Source organism: Muscardinus avellanarius (genome assembly GCF_963383645.1).
Source record: "Muscardinus avellanarius genome assembly, chromosome: 6".
NCBI lineage: Eukaryota > Metazoa > Chordata > Mammalia > Rodentia > Gliridae > Muscardinus > Muscardinus avellanarius.
The window spans coordinates 137881316-137903282 of record NC_137791.1 but is presented as its reverse complement, the minus strand read 5'-3'; the positions used below and the strand labels follow the sequence as shown (position 1 = coordinate 137903282).

General features: G+C 57.1%; 1 protein-coding gene across 3 annotated transcripts in view; it reads left to right on the top strand.

The window, feature by feature from the left end:
- Positions 1-21967, top strand: part of RGS12 (regulator of G protein signaling 12) — a gene marked incomplete at both ends in the record, with an annotated part of 77772 nt that overhangs the window by 23493 nt on the left and 32312 nt on the right. For 2 of the 3 annotated variants that reach the window (XM_080697424.1, XM_080697425.1), the window contains one exon: positions 10205-10226. In XM_080697424.1, the coding sequence (XP_080553550.1) occupies positions 10205-10226 (22 nt within the window). Of the gene's footprint in view, positions 1-1970; positions 2025-10204; positions 10227-21967 lie in introns of those variants that run through there. The other variant, XM_080697426.1, reaches the window with a different exon arrangement.

Here is a 21967-nt window from a genome sequence, read left to right as displayed (position 1 = left end):
TGATCCAGCTTTGTATTTGTGGGGGGCTGTGATGGCTCCCAGGGCCTGAAGCTGACCCCCAACACAAAGGAGGCACAGGCCCCCCTGGGGCAGGGGGAAGGAGCCACTCCGAGGACAAATGGCCTCGGGACCAGTTGTCATCAGTTGATTCTGGGCCTTGGTCTCCGGCAGGTCCACATGCAGGGTCAGGAAATGGGCAGCGATGGCCTAGGCGCTGGGGTCTGGCCTCCTCTGCCCAAGACTGTCCTCACCTGCAGAAGAGGAGGACGGCCTGTCCAGCAGTGGCCAGTCACACAGGGGCCAGGCACAGCAAGGGAGGAAAGATGAGGGACCTGGCACCAGGGGCCACTGCAGCCCGGGGCATTGTCTCCCCTCGGCCCTCCTTGGTGTGTGCTGGTGCGGTACTCCCACCTGCGTGACTCGGACAAAACAAGCGTGGTGCTCGTGGGCCTCTGGGCAGAGCCCTCCAGGTCCAGCGCGAGCTCCCTGCGCGTGAGCTCCCTGCGCACACTCGCCGCCCTGGCCCACGCGGTGCTGGCCTCTGCTGGAGTCTTCTCGGGCACCCTCCCGAACTCTAGACCAGCGCGGGTGGGAGGCATGACTCCACTTACCCGAGAACTGACCACTGTCTTCACAGAGCCTCCGGCTTGTCTGAGAGTGTGTGCTCATAGTGTGCCGTGTGTCCTTGTGTGCGTGTGTGTGTGTGCCGAGCAGGAAGGGCCGGGCAGAGGAGCTGATGAGCTGACAGGAGCCTGCCCAGCGGGGGCAGCCATGGGCCCTTTTCGGGCGGGCTGTGGTTTGGGTTTACAGTGAGGATGAGCGTTCATGCTCTGGGCTGCCTCTGGGAGGGGCTTGGGGCTCAGGAGAGGGTACGTCCTCTGAGGTCCTGGAGGCCACACGTGTGTGTTTCGGCTCCTGTCCCCTGCCTGCTGTGTGTGACTTTGGCCCTCTGGCCCACCACGGCACAGGTGGGTGGGCCTGTCTGTAGAGCAAGGGGCAGCTCTAGAGAGAGGGCTGAGCTGCCGGGTTCCCCCCACCCTGCGGGTGCGGGGTCTGTGGAGGGGAGCCCGCTGTAGGGAGGTTCCCCACCCCAGCCCGCGGCAGCCTGGCATCCCCTGTGCTCTGCGGAGGGGGTGGCGAGGGTGAGCGCCACCCTCGATGGCTGCAGGTCCCTGAGGAAGGGTGTCTGAGGCTTGAGCTGAGGCCTGGAGGTCTTGCCTGGCCGGTGGCCACTGCGCGTGCCCTGTCCACGCGCTCCGCCCGCTCAGCGTTCTTGTGCTTTAGTGTGGTCTCAGAAGCAGAGGTGAGCCGGAGCGGCCTGAGCCAGCCCCGAGCCCCCCTCCAGCCAGTGGAGCCCCACGCCACACTGGCGGTGGCAACTCCCGGACGAGCCCAAGCCTGGAGGGGAACAGGCCCTGGACGTGGCTTTGTCTCCTTCTCCTCCCTTTTTCAAGTCAGGAGCCCTTGTGACTTGCTCGCGTCCCGTTGTCCGGGGCTTTGGGAGGTGGGCGAGGCAGATCAGACTGCGTGGAGGGCTTTTCAGGAACACGCGGACGGCACTGGCCGAGCTGAGGAGCGCGGGCGAGGAGAGGCGCGTGCCCGCCAAGCAGTCACTGCCCACCGTGCGCGCTGCGGAAAACACATTGCACAGTGCTCCTGCTGGCTGGGGAGTCGCCCCATCGGCCAGGGTGTTCTGCTTTGGTAGAGGAAGTGCTTTTAAAATGATCTCACGGCGTGATTTATACCAACGGCGGTCTTTTCTGGGCATGAGACAATTGAGATAGCGTCTGAGCCCCTGGCAGACCACAGCTTCCTCGGGTCCCGTTGCCATGGTTACGCAGGGAGCACATGGCACCTCAGCGGAGAGGTCTGAACTCCCCTGACATGCACAGGCACGCTGCCCCGTCTTTTAGACAGGCTGTCTTTTACACCCGGTGCCTGGCGAGTTACAGAAGTTTTCTTGTCTTGCAATGAATTTGGAAAGGGGCTTGTCAGATGAAACGGACGTGTTTGCTGAGCAGCAGGTAAGCCATGCCCGCCCGCGCTTCCTTGCCATTAAACAGCATCACTCTAAGAACTTGGCTCCTGGTTACTTGTGGACTTGAGTCTGTTTTGTGAATGGCAGCAGTGGAATTTCCACGTGCTTTTCAGCAAAAAGTTGAGCCTGCTTTTCTCGTATGTGGAAGTTGGAGCGAGCCGCGGAGCCCGCACCGTGCTGGAGCCGGGCTGCCGCCGGGCTAGCCTCACCTAAGCAGCCCTCTGGGGCGCGGCGGGGGTTTCCTTTCCCTTGCCATGGCAGCCGATCACATTTTAAAGATGTGAGCAAATTAATTTTGTTGAAATACTCTATTCCGGCTAGATAAACATGTCGCACTTTCTCGTGCTCTCTAAATAACTACGCTGTGGCTTATACTGTGTCCTCAGTTGTCTGTCATATGTGTACACATATAACTACTAGCAATCTATGGAATGATTGTCATATGAGCTTATGAAGTTGAACATACCCATAAAATATTTTTAAAAAGTTTGAGAGTCAACAAAAAGATAAGAATAATTTTAATTTCCTTTTCTAGCTGTGCTGTGCTGATGTAAAGGTTAAAAGAAAATTATGTACAGAAGAGCGTCAGGGGGTACCAATTTTAAACTGATTTTTTTCTGGGAATGCTAATCTTATTTTTCTAATATTAAATTCAAATATTATGCAGAGAGCTGACGGAGAAACTGCTAGTTGAGAAATGACTGGCATGTCAGTCAGCTTAGAAGGCCAGCTGCATCCTTCCTCCTGGGCAGGGCTGGGGCGGGCGCTGGGACTCCGGGACACAGGGCAGGGGAGGCACTCCGAGCCCTGGTGCCCTTGGAGCGCAGGTTTGGGGCGGCAGTGGCCTCAGTGGAGCAGCTCGTTGGTGAGCTGTTTGTATACGTGCAGGCAGCACTTCCTTCTAAATGGTACATTAAAGCATGTTTTACACATTTTGTTTTTATCGAGTTTTAAAGTCACGGAAATCTCCCTTTGTATGTGCCCTGTAAATGATTTAGGTTGCCTTTTCAAATGTTTGAAAACGTTTGAAGCAGCAAGTAGGCTCTGCGGGTGAGTGCACTAAGGTGTGGTTCGGAGCAGTGGCAGCGGCAGCTGGCTCCCCGCTTTCTGGCCCTCCCTGTGAGCCACGGGACCGAGACCAGGCTGGCTGCCCGGCGGGCTGGAGGGGACCAGGTCCCCTGCGTCGACACCTGGCTCTGAGGCCACCTCGGGTCCAGAGGTGAGGCGAGGGGGCTGTTCTGAAGCAGCTCTGTGGTCCTCAGGGACCCCTCCCCTCCTCTCCTTGGTAGTCCGTCCTTACAGTGGGGTCCACGCAGCAGGCTCAAGCAGAGCGCAGAAGCTCTGTGCAAGCTCTGCCTTCAAAGGTCAGCATGTCTGAGCTCCGTGCGCTCTGAAGGGAAAGCTCCCCAGCCTCCCGCGGAGCTGGTCCTGCCTCCTGGAAGAAGCCTGACTGCTGGGACTTCCGCCCAGAGAGGACATGGGGCTCCCACTGGCCAGACGCACTGGCCCTGGCTTCCACATCTCATGCAGAAAACGTACGCACTTGGCCAAGAGAAAGCGATCTCTTGTGTATAATAAGCCACATAATGGTTGGGTCTCACAGTCTCGGATGCTGGGAAGAACTGCTGGAGGAGACATTAAAGTCCACAACCCATGAGAAATGTGAGTCTTCATAAGAAAAATGGCCCCACCCACTGCACGCCCCTCCCGGCACCCCTGAGATCCTTTAGCCCGCAGCCCCCTGGCCAGGCCGTGCAGGAGAGGTAGCAGGGCGCAGCACAGCCTGGGCCAGCAGCTGTGTGTGTGGCTGGAAGCCACAGGTGGAATCGCCCTCCCCTGCCCTCTCACCTGGGACTCCACCCCTCGGGCCTCGGATGTCAGGGACAGTAGTTGGGGCCGCTGTGAGAGGTGGCCATTAGGTTGTGGTTTGTTGACACCTCAAGTCGTCCTTTCCTTCCTCAGTCATGAAATACGGGCTCTGCTGCTGGACACTGGGCCTGTCTCTTGGTGTTTTTTTTTTGTGTGTGTGTGGCACTAGGGATTGAACTCGGGGTGCTCCAGCACGATCACTGAGCCACATCCCCAGCCAGTTTTATTAGAATTTTAAAATATGGTGCATTGTAATTTTATATTGGGGTATAGAGTGAAAGAAAAATCCATGCACACAACTTGAAACAGGGTCTTGCTCAGCTGCGGAGGCTGCCCCTACACTGGGATCCTCCTGGGCAGCCTTCCAGCGCTGGGGTCGCAGGCGTGCACTCTCTCAGTGTTTTGAAGGATGCCCAGGGCAGTGGTGGTGTGTCCTGACTCTGTCGGCTTGGGGGTGCTGGGGCCAGAGTCAGGAGGGCTTCCCAGGCCCAAGGAGTGTCTGCCTCTTCTTGCACTGGGGTCCCGTTTAATATTTTGAAAACACAAAAGGATCCTACCACAGAAGAGAAGCAGTTCTTTTCTAGGCAACATGGAGCCCTTGCTAGGTTAAGCGGGAGCCACCAGGGAATCTTGGTGCGTTGGCCTGGGTTTCTCTGTTAGCCCAGATTGGCTCAGTTCCTCTCGTCGGTGGTCACTGACCACCTGTCCTGTTGAGCCCGTGGTACTCGGGCTGCTGTGAGCCTGCAGCCACGTCCTGCCCAGTGCCTGCTTGCAGCTCACCTGGCCCGCGCGGCCGCCACCTGCTACCTACCTGCTGTCTGCACCGACGGCCCAGCCCTCGACCCTTGCCCTGCGTGGCTAGGAGAGGACCGTTGGACATTACATTCTTTGAAAGGTGACATCATTGTGGCCTTGTTCTGGTGCAGTTTTTTTCTGATTTTATTTGAAGCTTGAAAATCAATTTGGGAGGCACACTTTAAAACAAGAAACATTTTGACTTTTAAGCATCACTGCTTTTCCTGGGCCCGCGTGGGCCGTGTGGTGTACACTGCACCCTCGCCTCCACACTCACACCCCTTTCCCACAGTCCGCTTGTCACCGGTGTCCCTAACAGAAGCGTGCGGATCACACGTGTGTGCCTTCACGCGGCACGCACGTGTCTCTTGGATGACAGAAGTTCCCCATCGTGAGCGTCCAAGTGTGAACCTGGAAGTGTGTGGCTCCTCCAGCGTGCTCTGTTCTCCAGTGGTCTCTGCTTGTTAAAGAAGTCACGTGTGTGTGCCTGTGCCTGTGGGCGAGGGCAGGGCTGGCCTGCCGGGCTCAGGCCTGAGGACTCTGAGGTCCAGATCAGCCACAGGGCACTGGCTGTGTGCTGGGGACAGTCTTGTGTCGGTGGCCGGTCTGTCCCAGGGTCCAGGCCTGGCCGGAGAGCGGCCAGAGGGCATGCGGGTGGAGCTGAGCCCAGGGGGCAAGCTTGCCAGGCAAGGTCGCAGGTGGGAGTCCGGGCACCGTGAGGGGTGCCCCGTGCTGAGGGAGGGAGGTACAGACAGAAAAGATCGGTCCTTCCTTGCAGCGGCTGCCAGAGTGCAACTTAGAAAGACTTGTTTGAAAATAAAAATAAAAAGGGTGTAACTGGAGGTGTAACTCAGAGGTAGGTTGTTCGTGTGTTCAGTCCCCAGTAACCCCAGCCCCTCTCTGTCTCTGTGTCTGTCTGTCTCTTTCTCTCCATGTAGGTGAAGTAGGTAAAGAGAAGCAGAATGCCAACGCTGAGCTCATGGGGTCAGGGGCCGGGTGGGTCCAGGCCAGGAGGGGTGGCGGGCAAAGGGTGCTGATGTTTTTATAGAATACGTGGCTCTGGAGACGCAGGGGCCACGTGCTGACGGTGCTGGGGACCGTTCTGCAGCTGAGACGCGCTGGCTGGGACAGCCCCTCTCCACACACAGTCATGGCGGTCCTGTCAGCGTATCCCTAGGTGAAAGTAGCACCTTGCACACCTTAAAGACACACAGATTTCACCTGTCAGGACACTCATAGCTGCACCACCTAAGGGCAGCGACTGCTGATGCCCTCTGACGCTCCTTGTGAATCGTTTGTCTTTTTAGTCACTGAGAGTATTTCTTTTACATACTTTGCAAATTCTTAAAAGTGTACATATTTGTAATCCTGGTATAGAATTTCCCCCCAGTCACCCTGATGGCGTGACTTTTAAAGCCTCCAACAGTGCTGAGATGCACCTTTCTTGGACTCGACACAGACCTCCAGGTGCCCTCTTCCCTTACCCGTGCTGATTACAGGCCAGTAATTCTGGCCCAACGGCCTCCTCTCTCCCTGGGGGGCAGACCTGGCCATGATGCCACGCAGTGCCGCCCGCCGTGTGCACGCCCCGCCACCCCACCTTGGAGATAGCGAGCGGCGCAGACACCACATCAGAAAGTCACGCCGGAGTGCGGCGAGCCCGTACCGCTGGCGGACGGTGCGCTTTGTGACTGGGAATCTCTGAGTCGTGGCCACCTTGGACTGCTGCTCTGTTAGCCAGGCCGTGCTCAGAAGCCACTGTGCAGCCCAGGAAGGGTCCTGTGGTCCCAGTCAGACCTGTCATTCATCCCAAGGCAAAGGGGGCAATTCCTCCCCGCCCCTCCTCTCCCCACCCTCTGCTGCGGGTGGGCGTGCGGCCCCTCCAGGGCACATTCCTCGGCTACCTTGTGGCCCGGTCAGGGCGCGGGCGTCGGGCTGTTGGTGCAGTCTGTGTGGCGCACAGTGCTGTCTCCCAGGTGCGCTCTTGGAATAGAATAAACCTTAGCTGTGGAACAAAAGCCTTTAGATTATAGTGATTACAGATCACCTCGTTGTCACCTGTTTCTCCGAGTGTGTGAGCTCAGAGGGGGCGTGGCCCTGGGTCCAGGTGATGCTGTGCTTGCCCACCCGACTTTACCACCAGGGTGACAGTGAGCCCTGAGAACAGGCCCCTCATGGGTGCCAGGAGAGCGCAGTGCCCGGCGTGTCAGAGGGACTCCTGCAGGCTGCTCCACTGCCAAGCTGCACATGCCCAGCACTTTCTGTTCTTGCAAATATTGAAGCAGGGTCTTGCTAAGTTGCCCAGGCTGGCCTCAAACCTGCGATCCTCCTGTCTCAGCCTCCCAAGCACTGGGATCACAGGGAAGTGCCACTACACCTAGCGACTGGCTCGTCTTTTTTTGTGTGCAGAGTTCAGGGACCTTGAGAAGATGAGGGCTGTTATCTGTGACCTCCGTGTTCTCATTGGCCTTAGTAGGTGAAGTCCTAGAGCAGAGTCTACCAGTCGTGGCTCCCGGAGTCTCTAGAACTTTCCTTAGAGTTTGGGCTTGGAACCCAGACTGAGGGAAGGGAAGGCCCTGGTCAGAGACTTTGAGTCCCCTCTGGAAAGTGCTAACTACCAAGACATAGATGGGACCTGGCAACATCTCCTGGGCGGGCGGCACCCTTGCCATCCCTCGGGCGTGGCGGAGGGCCCCTCGGCCGCCCGTGGGCTGGGCTTCGCCTCCCCCAGCTCCTGTGTCTGTCCTGCTCGTTCTCTGTTCTTGCTTTTGCGACTTACTGCCCTGTGCTACACACAGTGTGTTCTGTGAACACCGTCCTCCAACTCCCCAGTGTTTTCTTTAAGCCCTGAGTGTCTGTTTAACCTGAGGTTTGAGCTTCAGCAGCTACACTTCTCCTCATCCAGTGTTCTGTGATCATCTTTCAAATCTGCCATCTTGCTGCCCCTTTCTTATTGCACTTTTTATTCCTTTAGTTATGTGTGTTTGTTTTGTTTTGCTGGTGGTACTAGGGGTTGGACCCAGAGGGTTCTACCTCTGAGCTACACCCTCAGCCCTTTTTTATTTTGAAACAAGGTCTCGCTGCGTTGCTGAGGGCCTTGCTAAAGTGCTGGGCTAGTCTCGAACCTGTGACCCTCCTGCCTCAGCTTCCCGAGAACTGGGATTTCATTTGTGTGCCACCGTCCGGCCCATTTCACGACTACTTGGCATGCTGCGCAGGTCTCCCTGGCATCTGAGGCCATTGTCTGCGGATTCTTGCCCGTGTGGCCCCGGGCCTTGGTGGTGAGCATGGGTTTGGGTGGTGTGGTTTGGGGGACCTTGAAGGCTTTCTTCCCGCATGCTTGTTTGGTGCTACCTGGAGCCAGGCCATCTCTGCCCCAGGACAGCTCCCATTGAAGGCCTTGTGGCCGGGGACAGTAGTCCCGGCCCTCATGCGGTGGCCAGGCTCGCGTCCGGGCGGCCTGCCCTGGGGGTCTCGCTGCACCCAGTTCCTTGCCTTCTTGCCTCATGGGGATAGCCTAAAATTTTGGGAGCAGTATTTAAAAGCATGTTTGTCTCTGTACTATTTTTTCCCTGATAAATCCAGAACTGTTTGAAAAAATAATTTTAAAAAGCGTGTGTGTGGACTCCACTGGGTGGGTGTCACCTGTGTGGCACACGCCCTGGCAGCAGCCCTGCTGGAGGAGCGCGCTGCCCCCGCCCCACCTCCAGGCCCCTCCTGGGCTCTTCCCCTCAGCCCTGACCTGCGAACACGCGCGCCGCACCCGCAGTTGGCAAGCTTGTGCTCTTAAGGCGGGTTTTGCAGCCACTGCTGTTGGCAGCCCTCCTGGCTGTGCGCGGCTGTGCACACCACCTGCCCGTGGTCCGAAGGGAGCGCGCCGTGGCACGTGGTCAGGGCACGGAGAGGGTGGCCGCTTTCCAGAGGAGGCCCACGCTGCTTGCTGGGCAGTGTCGGCCTTCTCCGATGGGATGGGAGTCGAGAGGATGCCTGTGGCACGTGGTCAGGACCAGGTCAGGACCCTCTGGACTCTGGTTTTATGCTTGAACAAGGCCCCGGGACGGTTTGAGGCAGCCGCTGTCAGGAAGGGCTTCCGATGCCTGAGGACAGCCTCTGGGTTGGGGGAGAGACATGCCCCCGAGGCGGGCCCTCTGCATCCTGCAGGTGTGGGCTCCACCTGAACCGGCAGTGGGGGCCTCGGGAGCAGTCCTGTGGAGTGCCGACGGCTGGCTGGCTGGCCCGCATGGTCTGGTAGGCAGGGCCAGAGTCACATTGGACTAATATGGCTCACTGGCTTCCAATTTAAACGGCGCGGGATCCGTCCGTCCTTCCTTCCTTCCTTTCTTCCCGGTTTTATTTTTTATTTTGAAACATGGAGGGTCTTGCTAAGTTGCCAAGGCTGGCCTCAATCCTGCAGTCCTCCTGTCTCAGCCTCCCAAGCTCTGGGATTAGAGGCAAGTGCCTCAGCCTGAGGGGCCTTAAAGCCCTAGTGGTCTCCCCTGCTTGCGGGCGGCCTGGGATGCAGGAAGGTGCCAGCTCTGTTTTGCGATTCCAGTCGCTGCATCCGGCCATCTCTTGCGGTCATCTGATCGCCAGTGCCTGGAAGGAGAGGCCCTGAGTGCCAGTCTCCCAGCAGTCCCCCAAGGCCCAAGCGCTGCATGGGGCAGGACGGCAGCGCCTGGGAGGCTGGGCCTGGGTGCGCTCAGAGGCAGTGGCAGGGCGCATTCCTGGCGCCTGTGTGCTGTAGTCAGGGCAGCAGAGGACTGCATGTGGGGGACATCAGACATGGGCCTGCCTACCCAGCCATCGGATCCTGCTTCCTGTCCACTCTCAGGGCTGTGGCCAGTGTCGGGACCAGGACACCCCACCGGGGGTGCAGCCCTGCTCCCCGTTTCAGTGCTTGCCTCCCTCAGCCCTTCTCCAGATTCCTCTCCCTGCCCTGTCCAGCAGCTCCCCACCTCCCTGGCCCCCGGCGTCCCCATAGGTCTTCCTGGGAGCGCCCAGACAGCCCTCCCAGGCCCCTCAGAGGACTGCTCTGCGGCTGTTGTCCCGGGGCCTGTCCTTAACCCTGGGCCTTTAGAGCCACCCTCCCGTCCTCCTTGAGGGCTGCTCCCACACCATCTCTGGGGCGCCTGTGGGTGCGGGCCCCACCCATCCTGGGGAAGGGCTGTCGGTGGGCATTCACAGGTGGGCCTGCAGGCCAGTGGGCGCTCGTCAGGGCCCTCGTGGCTGGCACCCCAGGCAGGGTTGTCAGATGCGGGCCCACAGGGAAGCCTAAGTGGTTGGCACTGAGGCTGGTAGGAGGCTGTAAGGCCTGACGTGCTGGGATCTGTTCTTTTCAAAGGAAAATGACGGTGACCTCCTCCCTGCAGGAGTCACCGGGCGGGGCGGAGCCAGGCCTGACTCACCCGGTCAGGGCTCCTGCAGGGAGCGCACTGCGCCCACCTGGTCCTTCCTGTTGTCATGAGGCCTAATTAACCCATGTCTTTCTCTCTTTTCTTTCAGTCTGCAACTGTGTCTGATGGGGGTAAGTCACACTTTGATGTCTATTTTATTATTTGTCATGAGCTTTTCAAGTTGTGAAAACGTATTTGCCATTTGATGCCATGTGAAGGTCTTCACCTTCCCCTCCCCCGCGCCCGTGGGAGGGTCCGGGTCTCCGTGGGGGTGGCTCTGGAGTGCGTGGCAGCCATGGCGTCCCCGCCGCCCTGTGCCCGGCGTGGCGCCTGCCCCGCACGCTGTGCGCCAGGACAGGCTGGGGCTCGCACTGCTCCTCCTGCTCCCCAGCCAGCGGCTGCTCCGAGCAGTCCTGGACGTGAGCGACTCGGCTGCTAAGTTCACGTCTTGGGCGGCGTGCAGTAGCAAACGGAGAGCACGGCTGAAGACAACCAAGGCTTGCTTTCTGTCTTCAAGCAATTTTGTGTGAAGGAATTCTTTTAGTGGGACTGATCCCAAAAGGAAATAGCCAGAGATGTTTCGCTCCGCTCCACAGTCCCTGTCGTTCCCGAGCGCCCGCCGTCCTGAGGCGCCCCCGGCTGCCTAGAGGCCTCCTCTAAGGGCTCGCTCGGTGCTCACGGTGCTCACGGACGCTGTCTGCGCGCGCCCGCCGCTGCTCTGTGATTTTAATCTGCTCGCTGTCTTTGAGAGCTGGGTGCTGATGTCTCTGAGCAGTGTGCACTTTCTGTCACTCTGTGCTGAGCGCGGCTGCCGCCTGAACTTGTATCTAAGTCACGGAGAAGCCAGGCCCAGTGTCCAGAAACTCCCTGCTGCCCCTGCCTGCCTGCACTTGCTTGGCAGGGCTGCTTTCTCTAGGCTGGCAGGGGCTGGCAGCCCTGGTGGCAGCGGCAGGCAGGGCCGCCCTTCTGGGCTTGCTCTGTGGGAAGCCAGAAGGAATGCGTCTTGAGTTACAAGCCTGCTCGCACCTGGGGCCCAGACCCGGGGATCCTGCAGCTCTGTGCTGGAGTTAGTCTTTTGAATAAAAGGAGTTGCGCTTCCCGTGCTATTTGTAAGGATGATCCTGTCATTTAATCAGCCTTAAGCTGGGAGTAGGGAAACCTCCCTCCACGCAACAGAAGCAGGGTGCGCGAGGCGCGGGCCTCACAGGTGGAGGCGTTGCGCTCTTCCTGACCCTCCTCTCGGCTGTTGGAGGCGTCCATTGCTGTAGGAAACGCATAAGCTTCAGGTGTTGTGTGAGTAGTCCAGTTTAATCATGGCCGCAAATCTTTACTCACCACTGAAAGTTCGCTTCTCTCAGCGAGAGAGGAGGGGATCCATGGATCTGTGTTATGGCATCCACGTTATGATTTCAGGAAGCCTCCCCAAGTGTGGGACGCCCCTGGCTCCGGCTCTGCCTGCTCCAGCACCCTCTCTGAGGACGCTGCGTCCTGGCGGGTGGCTCCCCGCCTCGGGCCACAGGGCTGGTCCTCTTCCTGGGGGGGGTAGGGACGCTTTTCAGGAGCATGCCTGGGCGGCAGCAGCCATGCCAGGCAGCATGAGCATTCCGTGCAGCCACTTTTCCAAAACATGCTTACTGTTCCTCCACCTTCCTTTCTGATTGTAAGTGTCCAGAGGAAAGGTCTCCTGGCTTCTTTCGTGTGTTCATCGCAGGAGGCTATGCCGTTGTTCCATGTAGGGCCACCGAGGCAGGCTGAGAAGTAGGTCCCCAGGTAAGGCTGTGGGGCTTGGGCCGGGGCAGCTGCTGGCAGCCAGGCTCCCTGCCTGCCTGGTCCCCAGCCTCTGGGCTGGCCTTTATGCCCTGTCCCTGTGACCTGGCCATCTTGCTGCAAAGTGCCGGGTCCTGAGGGCCCAGCACGCTCCCTGTCGCCCCCCACAGATAAAGCCAGGCGCTTGTTGAGAGGGGCCGGCGGAAACGTGGATGTGTGTGCAGGCAGAGGTTTTTATAGTCCTGGTCAGCAGGAGATTCGGGCCTACACAGGGAGCCTGGGAACCACGGCCTCACATGGCTTCTGTGGGAAAATGTGCTCCAGCGCTGCGGGGCCAGGGCGGCTTTAGAAAGCAGCCTGGCGCTGCCCACCCGGAGCACTGTGCGCTCAGCTAGCGGGCCGGGGAGCTGCGCTCTGGCCATTGTGTGCACGCCGCCTGTGTTGTACTGGTCCTGTGTCTCACTCCCGGGCGGGCGAAGGCTTTACTGTAAGGAAGCCAGACGTGCTCTTCCGCAGCCGGGGCAGCAAGCGTGCCTTTCTGGTTCCCGGAAGGTGGGGGCCCAGGAGCGGCAGCCTCTGGCAAGGGAGGAGGGGGCTGGGCTCTGGAAGCAAGCTGGTGGGGCACAGCACAGCGGGTTCTGCCTCGAGAGGAGGAGTAGCATCCAGAGACTTCCCCATGATCCAGCCAGGAGGTGAGCTCAACCCGGAAGGGGATCTTCAGTCCTTAAGACCCACGTGTAAGTAGGGGTGGGGTGGGGCCCACCCAGTCGGAGGTGCAGCGCTGGCCTGGCACGGCAGGCTCTGGGTCCAACTCTGCAGAAAGAAAGAAAAGCGAGAAAGAAGAAGTGTGTGAGGGCGGCGTGGGAGGAGCCGGGCTCCTGGCCTGGCTTGGGCTCGAGGCTGCCTGGTTTGTCTGTACAAGCAGCTTTGCCGGGATTTCCTCTCCACCGACTCCTGTCTTTACCGGGTGAGGAAGTGTTAGGTTTATCTTTCCCCTGAAGATTTGATCATTCTACGCTCTGGAGCCAGCAGCGGACAGGTAATGGGGAAGCAGCCTCTGGTGAGCCTGGGGGTGTGCCTCGGGGGGGAGGGGCTGGGCCTGGCCATGTCTGGAGGGAGGGAGGGAGATGTGCTCAGCCTGCCAGGGCCTAGCCACACAGCTGTGCCTTCTCTGGCCAAGCCGGCTGTGGTCACCAGGCCCCTGGGAAGATCCTCCACGTCTCCTGGCTGCAGCTGCTGGCACAGGTGTTTATTCTGTGTCTAGTTTTTAAATGGAACGGCAGCTTCCAACGCCAGTCGCCCCTGAGACAGCAGAGTGCATGGCTTCTGTGAATAGCTGCTCTGCGATGCGCCAAGGAGACGTGGACACCTGCTGATGGAGGCCATCAGCAGTGTCCTCAGGCACTCCGGCCATGGGTGGGGAGTCAGGCGATGGATGGCCCGTCCCTGGACACCTCTCGCTCACTCTCGCTTGCAGCTCTCCCGTGCCTCTTGTCCCCGGGTCCTTCACGGGAGCCTCAGCTCTGCCCTCAGCGCCTCCCTGCATTCAGCCGCCATCCACTGCAGCCTCCCTGCCGATCTCCATCTCGCCAGTCCTCGAGTGGCTTGAACCGTCCCTCTTCTTTGACGGCTCTGCCCCGGCTGCAGGGCGCAGGAGGACCTGGTACCCTGGGTGGCCTTCGTGTACAGCGCCTTTTGGCTTTTATCTGCAGTGGAGTTTTGGCAGGCGGTGGGGTGGACGAGAGTGGGAGCGGCCCGTCTGCCCTCGTACTGTGCTCCTGGCGCAGCGGGGCCCTGCTCCAGACCCTGAGCACGCCTGAGAGGAGGGCGCCTCGCCGGAGTGGCCCCAGGGACCCCGCGGACGAGGAGAGACGCCCTTCTCTTGCCTCCTGAGTTCTTGTGTGGGCTCTTGGGTAGGATCTAGGAACCCGCTCGGTTCAAGAGCTGGATGCCTGTGAGCAGTGGTGGTCAGGGTCCCACCAGGCCTGACGGGGATCTGCCTTCCCATGCCCCGCTGGGTCTCCCTCCTCCCTCCACCCTCCTCCCTCCCAGGCAGCAGCCGGCCCCTCTCTGGTGCCCTCTAGGTGTTTCTCAAGCACTTATATTTTGTGTTAAACTTAACACAGTTGACTCTTAACCGTGTCAGGGGTTGAGATTTGGAGGCTTCCCCCTCAACTTCTGTCTCTGTACCCAGAAAAGCTCACTGTGACCTCTGCTATCCTTGGCATAACCTAACCTGCTCTACACCATACTTGCTGGTGCTCCTTGACCACGCACTTCCGTCGCTGGGGGAGGATGGGCTCTACCCAGCACCCACAGGCGGCCTGGGCTGAGTGGCCTTTACTCCGGGCCTGGTGGAGTCCTCTCAGCCTGTCCCTGGGGTGCCACGCAGCGGGCTGCTCTCACAGGCCTGGTGAGCACCTCCATGGCTGCTGGTGCCGAAGGGCTGCTGCTATAGCTGGAGTAATTTGGGGGAATTAAACTGCATCCAAGCCGGACGTGGTGGTGCACGCTTGTAATCCCCACGCTTGGGAGGCTGAGACAGGAGGATCGCACGGGTTCAAAGCCAGCCTCAGCTACTTAGTGAGTCCTTGTTTCCAAATAAAATATAAAAAAGGTCTGGGAGTATAGCCTGGAGGTAGAAAGCCTCTGGGTTCTACCCCTAGTACCACCAAAAACAAAAAGAAGAAAAAAAAGAGAAAAAAATAAACTGCATCCATCTTCAAGGTATTTTTCTTGTCTTGGTACTAGGGATTAAACCCAGGGGCATTCTACCTCTAAGCTACACCCCCAGCCCTATTTTAATTTTCATTTTGAAATAGTCTTGCTAAGTTGCTGAGGATGGCCTCAAATCTATGATCCTCCTGTCTGGTCTGCCAAGTACTAGGATTCCAGGCATGTACCACCATGTACTACCAGTAATAGAGAGTATTGCAGTTGTCCATACTTTGGCAAGTAACTTTGCACACTGTAAAATCATGAAAGACAGGGAATTGAGAAAGCTAGAAGCGATGCCACGGCTACTGACAGACAGCGCTAGTTGGTGAAGTCACAGCACTTTTTTCTCATCAGAGAAGCAGTGCAGCCTAATTACACACTTTTCAAAAATGTTGGCTAAATAGCAGAAATGGAATGTTAACTGTCACATGCTAAAAGAAAGTGGTTGTTTTATCCAGAGCCCTTTATTTGATTTAACGCATTACATTCTTTATGGCTTGCTTTTAGACTTAAAACGTATATCCTGAATCATGTAGTGTAGCGATGGATGTGAATTGCCGTGATGGTTTTGTACACATGAATCAGACTGTAGGTTTTGTCTGCGAAGCACAGAGACCTGGTTTCTGCCAAGATGCCTCCCAGAGCACTTACTGTGTTCTACTTCTACAGGATATTTGGAGAGACTTTTATTAGTAATTCTATCATGATTTTTTTTTTTTTTTTTTTTTTTTTTTTTTTTTTTTTTGCGGTACTGGGATGGAACCCAGGGGCATTCTACCTCTGAGAGACACCCCCAGCCCTATTTTATTATTCTTTATTTTGAAATAGTCTCACTGAGTTGCAAAGGGCCTAAGTAGCTGAGGCTGGCTTTGAACCTTCGCAGTCCTCCTGTCTCAGCCTCCCAGATGCTGGGATTACAAGCGTGCGCCGCCACACCTGGCTGACTTTTTTTTTTTTTTTTTAGCAAACAGAAGTTCAAAAGTGGTGAAGTCGCTGACCACGCCCCTTCCTCCATGACCTAAGGATTGCTCCTCAGAGCTTCACTCTCAGCACAGGGCGACCATGGCGTCCCCTCGTCCTCCTGTCCTCACTCCTCCTCCTCCCAGAGGCCCGCGCGGTGTAGGCGTGCACTCTCCCCTCTCCAAGGAACTTGTTAGTTTAATTCTTGGGGACAGAACCAAACCAAACCAAGCTCTTTTTTATGAGGCCTTAGGCATGAGAAACACGCAAGCCCTGGCTGGCAACGCGGGGTCAGGGTTGAAGAGTGCTCCCCTGGAGGCCGGGCTGCTCTAGCCGGAGCGGTGACGGTGCGCACTTGTGCCAGCTCCTTGAGCCACAGCCTGCGCTCTGCGCCCTTCCCTGCACATGCTGTTCTTTGATAAAGAGCTTTGGAGGGAGAGGCAGCCCCTTCACTTAGCCCCTGAGTTCTTCTGTGGGCTCGTTGGCAAGATCTCGGGACTGAATTAATACAAGAGCTGAGTAACAAAAGAAAACCATAACAGTGTAGTTGAATTTGAACGTTCATAAGGATCTTTTGAATCCCAGCACTTGGTGGTGGTGGTGGTGGGGTGCTGAGGCAGAAGGATCACAGGTTTGAGTCCCCTCAGTAACTTAGCAGGGCTCTGTTTCAAAATAAAATAGGTTGGGAGAACTGGGCATGGTGGTATATATCTATAATCCCAGTACTTGGGAGGCTGAAATAGGAGGATCACAGGTTTGAGGTCAGCCTCAGTCATTTAGGTATTCTGCAGCTTAGTGAGATCCTGTTTCAAAATAAAAAATAAAATAGGGCTGGGTGGCTGGGGGTGTAGCTCAGAGGCAGAATGCCCCTGGATTCAATCCCTAGCACCCCAACATACCAAAGAACAAAAGGCCTGGTGCGGTGGTACACACTTGTAATCCTAGTGCTGGGGAGGCTGGGACAAACAGATTACAAGTTTGAGACCAGCCTCAGCAGTGCAGCAAGGCCTTTAGCAACCTAGCAAGACCTGTTTCCAAAGAATAAAAGGAAGGACTGTGGGTGTGGCTTGGAGTTTGAATGCCTCTGGGTTCCATCCCTAGTACCACAAAAAGAAAGAGAGAAATCAGAACAAAGTGCCGGCCACAGTGGCCCCTCATCTCAAGAGCTTCCGTGGCGTGTCGCCTGCCCCGCGGAGGAAACCCAGGGCGCGTGGGTCTCGCTCCAGGGGGCCCTGCCCGCGGTGTGTGGTGCCTGCAGTCTTGGGCCTGGGCGGCAGCTGGTGAACAGACTTTCCGTATCTTGGAGTCAGCCGCACCGACTGCCTTCCCAAGCATCCAGTTGTAAAAGGTCAGAGTGTCAGGGTGAAGAAGTGGAGTGGAACCCTGGGTCAGGGGAGGCCACGGGATCCCTCCAGGGGCCAGCTCTGGGCTCCCGCTGTCTGCAGGGAATGGGGGTCATTCAGACCCCTGGGGCCGTGGCTTGTCCAGCACCCCTCTAGAGGCATGGCCGGCACTGAGCAGGAGGTCCTCAGACGGGCAGAGCTGTGCGTGTAGGCAGCAGTCCGCGTGCCTGCCAGGTGGCGTCACAGTGGCCCATGCTACTGTCTGTGTGCTTAGGGCCCAGGCCCCTCAGGCTGGCTAGGGGGACACGCCCTCTGCCACGTGCTGGCGCTGGTACCACTGTTTGCTCAAAGAAGACACGTTGGGCCCAGGGCCCTGGCCAGCGGGCTAGCTGCGTGCCTTCGCTGGCTGGTGCTGTATGTGTGATCGAGGTCAGCCGTGTCGCGTGTGGGTGCTTGCTCCTGTTCAGCAGGCCCCCTCCTGCAGGCCCGTGGTGATGAAGGCGCGCACACTGCACACCGGGGGCATCTGTGTGGCCCCCTTGTGGCCAAAGTTTTTATAGCACTGTTTTAAACCAGTCACCAAGTCTGAGAGCCTGACCTAATTTTCCCGACCATAAAAAGGCATCCTTTCAACTTGGTTTACATTAATCAGGCTCAAGCGACTGACGCCAGTGGTGATTTATTTGTTTTATTTATTTATTTATTTATTTATTTATTTATTTATTTATTTTAGTGGTACTGGGGTTCCTGGAAGCCCTTCTACCTCCGGGCTACACTTCCAGACCTATTTTATATTTTTATTTGGAAACAGGGTCTCTTAAGCCAGCGCATGTGGCTGGCTTCGAACCTGTGGGATCCTCCTGTCTCCGTCTCCCAAGCACAGGGATTACAAGCGCACCCACCACGCCCGGCCAGTGGTGATTTATCTTGAAAACACTGGGGCTGGAGGTAGCTCTGTGGGAGCACGTGCCTAGCACGCACAAGGCCCTGGCCATCCCTAGTAGCAGCAGCAACGGCAAGAGAATCACTGTGGAGTGGCGGGAGCAGGTGCTCGTCCCGTGCGGCGGGCCCCTGTGTGTTTCCAGCTGGGCCAGGAAGCAGGAGGCCGAGACCAGCCCCTGCCCGGTCCCTCCTGCTGCCCCTCACCCAGCTCTGCACTGCATTGGCGTACCCATACCAGCGTCGTCCATTACCACGCGGTGACCCTTTTCTGGATCAGTCACTTTCCTGGGTGCTGGGTAAAAACAAAAGCACTGCTGGTGGCCAGGCACGCGGCCATCTGTGTGCCCGTGCAGGGCAGCGAGCCGCCACAGCCCTCCTCTTATCCCCAGCGACGAGTCCCTCCAAAACCAGATCGTGGCCAATTTGAGCATGTCAGATGTAGATAAAATCTGGAAATGAATGTAGATAACAAAGAGCTAATTAGAATACTTAATTTACATCATTATGCAAAATTACTTCGTATGTGTGCGGCCCTAATTTAGAAAGGCCGCCTCCCCCATCATGATGCTACTATGTCCCGACACTTTGGGTGCATCGTGGTTACAAGTGTCTCTAAGTAACGACATTTTCTGTTGAACAGTGAGCTGCCACGGAGGAGACCGGCACCAGCCAGGGCGCCCCGCATGCATCGGCAGCACACAGGGGGTTGGGGGGGTGGGAGCCGCCTGCCTGGCCGCAGACGCGGGCCGCTTTGGCCTCGTCTTAAACACTGAGACACTGTGGGTGCGGTGCACACTCTGGCGTCTGGCCTCTGACACCCACCCAGTGCCTTGCGCTGCGTACACTGTCCGCAGCGGCGGCTCTCCTGGCTGCGTACTAGTCCGTCTCAAGAGCGGTCACCACTGACCCTTCCTCCTGCTGGTGGCCTCTGAGTTGGTTTGGACTTGCAGCTGCACGACGGGTGCTGGGAAACTCATCAGTGGTGCCTTGGGGTGGACATCTGCGTGGCTTTTGCTGTGATGCTGGGCCCTGGGTCGTGTGGTAAACACTGCCAGTCCTCCACTGACGACAGGGTGTGAGGACTCTAGTCCACACCCTCCAGCACTTTCATTGTCTTTTTGTTTCTTTTTTTTTTTTTGTGGTGCTGGGGATTGAACCCAGGCGTATTCTACCTCCAAGCAACGCCTCCATTTTCTTCTTTATTTGGGAATAGAGTCTTACCAAGTTGCTGAGGGCCTCACGAAGCTGCTGAGGCTGGCTTTGAACCTGCGATCCTCCTGTCTCAGCCTCCTAAGTGTTAGGACTCCAGGCATGCACCACCATGCCTGGCTTCACTGTCTGTTCTGGTTGTGGCCATTCCGGTGTGGATATGGGCAGTGGGTTGTGGTTCTGGTTTGCAGCTCTCCAGGGTGTGAGCTGAGCACTGTACATGTGTTTTTGACCACTTGAGTATCTACTTTGTGAGGTGCCTATTCAAGATTTGTTTCTCTTTTAGATTGCCTACCATAGTGATTAGTAGAAAATTGAAGAGTATGAATTCTGGAAACGATTCCTGTGTTGTATCCACAGATGTCCATAAGCCCTGTGTCGGGAGTCATTTTTATGCCGAGTTCATGTATGCCAGTGAGCCCTTCTGCAGCCTGCCTGTTTGTTCTCAGTGTTGCCTTTCATGACCACAGTTCTGAAAGCAATCCCGCTGCTCATGCTCTCTCTCTCTCTCTCTTTTTCTCTCTCCCTCCCTCCCTCCCTCCCTCCCTCTCTTTTTTGTGGGTCTGGGATGGAACCTGGGGCATTCAACCTCCAAGCTACCCCCCGTCCCTGTTTTTTATTCTTTACTTTGAAACAGGGCCTCACTGAGTTGTGGAGGCCTCAGTAAGTAGTGAGGCTGCCGCGAAGCGCTCCTCCTCAGCCTCCGAGTGCTGGGACTGCACATGTGCATCGCTGCGCTTGCGCCACCACATCATGTCTTCTTTAGAGCACCGCTTTGTGTCTTCTGAAGCATTCTTGGCCCTTCTGAAGACCATGGAGGTAAAACTATTGCACTTTTGTCATTTATATGGTATCTTAGATCCACTGGGATGGGTTTTTGTGTATGGCGTGAGGTAGGGATGAGTCATTTTCCCCCAGCTCCATGTTGCAGGGATGATCCTTCCCACTGCTTGAAGCAACTCCGCCCTCAGGGAGTCGTCCGCCTGTGGCTCTCTTCCCGGCCTCTGTTTCACTTTGCTGGTCTCTTTGTCTCTCTCTGGCTCAGGACTTAACATTGTGTGCCGCGCGTGGCTCTCGCTGACGTGGCCCTCGTGCTTGTTTTTGAAGGTCCTCGTCTTTCTTGCCCTTGCATTTTCTTGCACGCCGTGGACCCCATTTCAAGCCCCTGGCAGCTTTCCGGAGCCGTCTTTGCTTCACTTTGGGATCTGTGTTTGACTCTCCCAATCAGAAATGTTATCACAAGCCACAAACATCCCCTGCCATGGGGCAGCGGGGTTTCTCAAGTGCTCTAATTCTAGGTTTGTGACCTGCGCTGTGTAGCCATTTACTGCCTCACTCAATACAGATCTTGAGGCCAGGCTCCCGGGAGTAAAACTAAATCTGAGTGGCGTCGTGTGTCTCTTAGAAGCTGCCTGTGAGATGAGGGAGCCCTGTAAGTGTCAGAAACCAGGATTCATTGAGAGTGGTTTGGGCCGGGGGTCACCCACCCAGTGATGGGCTCTGTGGTTGCGGAGGAGAGGGGAGAAATGGTACTGTTTCACACTGCCAGGACTCGTGTTCAGGGCACCTGTCTTGGAGAGAAGCCCATGGGAGGCTATGTATGCCACTGGTGGCTGAGACAGGTCCTAGCAGGAGGTGAAGCTGGTGGCAGGAAGAGAACAGGGAGCTGGGATCAGCACAGCAGTCCGGGGCCCAGTGAAGCCGACACCTGAGGGCTGAGTGGAAGTGGCCCTAGCCTGAGTTTGGGGAGACTAGAGAAAGCAGGAAGGAACTAAGGAGGAGCATAAGGGCCAGCTCTGGACCTAAAAGAGCTGTCAGAGCCAGGCAGGAGAGGCCCCCATTCCAGCCTTGGCTTTGGGAAACTGGTTTGCAGAGATGGGAAGGAGCAGCTGGGGAAGAAGCAGCGGATATGGGCAGTGGTCTGTGCTGCTCAGACTCACCATCTTGAGATGTCCATCTGAGTCCAAGTGGGTGCCCAGGCACAGTGCGCAGTGCTGGACTTGCAAGGGTCAAGTTGGGGTCCTCAGAGTATTGGTGACACGGTGCCTTTGTAAATCTGAGCGACTAGAGATCCCCAAGAAATGGTAGGCCTCGAACCTATGAGATGGCTGGGGAGCTGGGGTACAGCTCAGTGCTGGAGTGCTTGCCTGGCTAGCATGCATGGGGCCCAGGGAGAGGAGGAGGGAGGAGAAGGAGCAGGAGCAGGAGGAGGAAGAGGACGAGGACGAGGAGGAAAAGGACGAGGAGGAGGAAGAGGACGAGGAGGAGGAAGAGGACGAGGATGAGGAGGAAGAGGATGAGGAGGAAGAGGACGAGAAGGAGGAGGAGGAGGAGGAGGAGGAGGAGGAGGAGGAGGAGGAGGTGGCGGAGGCAGCAGGCGGCTGGAGCTCCAGATCTGAGCAGACTCTGGAGACAACTGTGTAGTGTGGTCCCGGCTCTGCTGTCGCCAGCCGCGTGCTAGTTCCTGCGTCTGGAAGCGAGGGATGGTAGGTTCCATCTCACCGAGGTGTGAGAGTGAAATGCACTGATGTGCTTAGAGCAGTCTCTGGCCTGTCATCAAGCTCTGTGAAGGACAGGCGTCCTCCTGGCATGACCATCGCTGCTTGGTTGCACTTCCAATATAGTTGAGCCTGGGTGGGGAACCGTTGCTGTGGGCACCGGCGAGGAAGGCACCCAAGACGGGGTCTGGAGAGGACGATGAGACCTGAGGACGGGAAGGGGTCAGGGGAGGCAGACACTGTTAGAAGGCCAGAAACCCAGTTTCACAGCAACGAAGCGCAAGGAGACTGCAGATAATTGAATGAAAGAAGACACAGGGAGATATTACAAAAAGTAAGACTGGCATCACTATGGTAGCATCAGACGGTGTAACTCAGCGAAGGGACAGTGTGCACTGAGAGTGCCCAGTCGAGGGTACAGAGCAGAGCATGCTG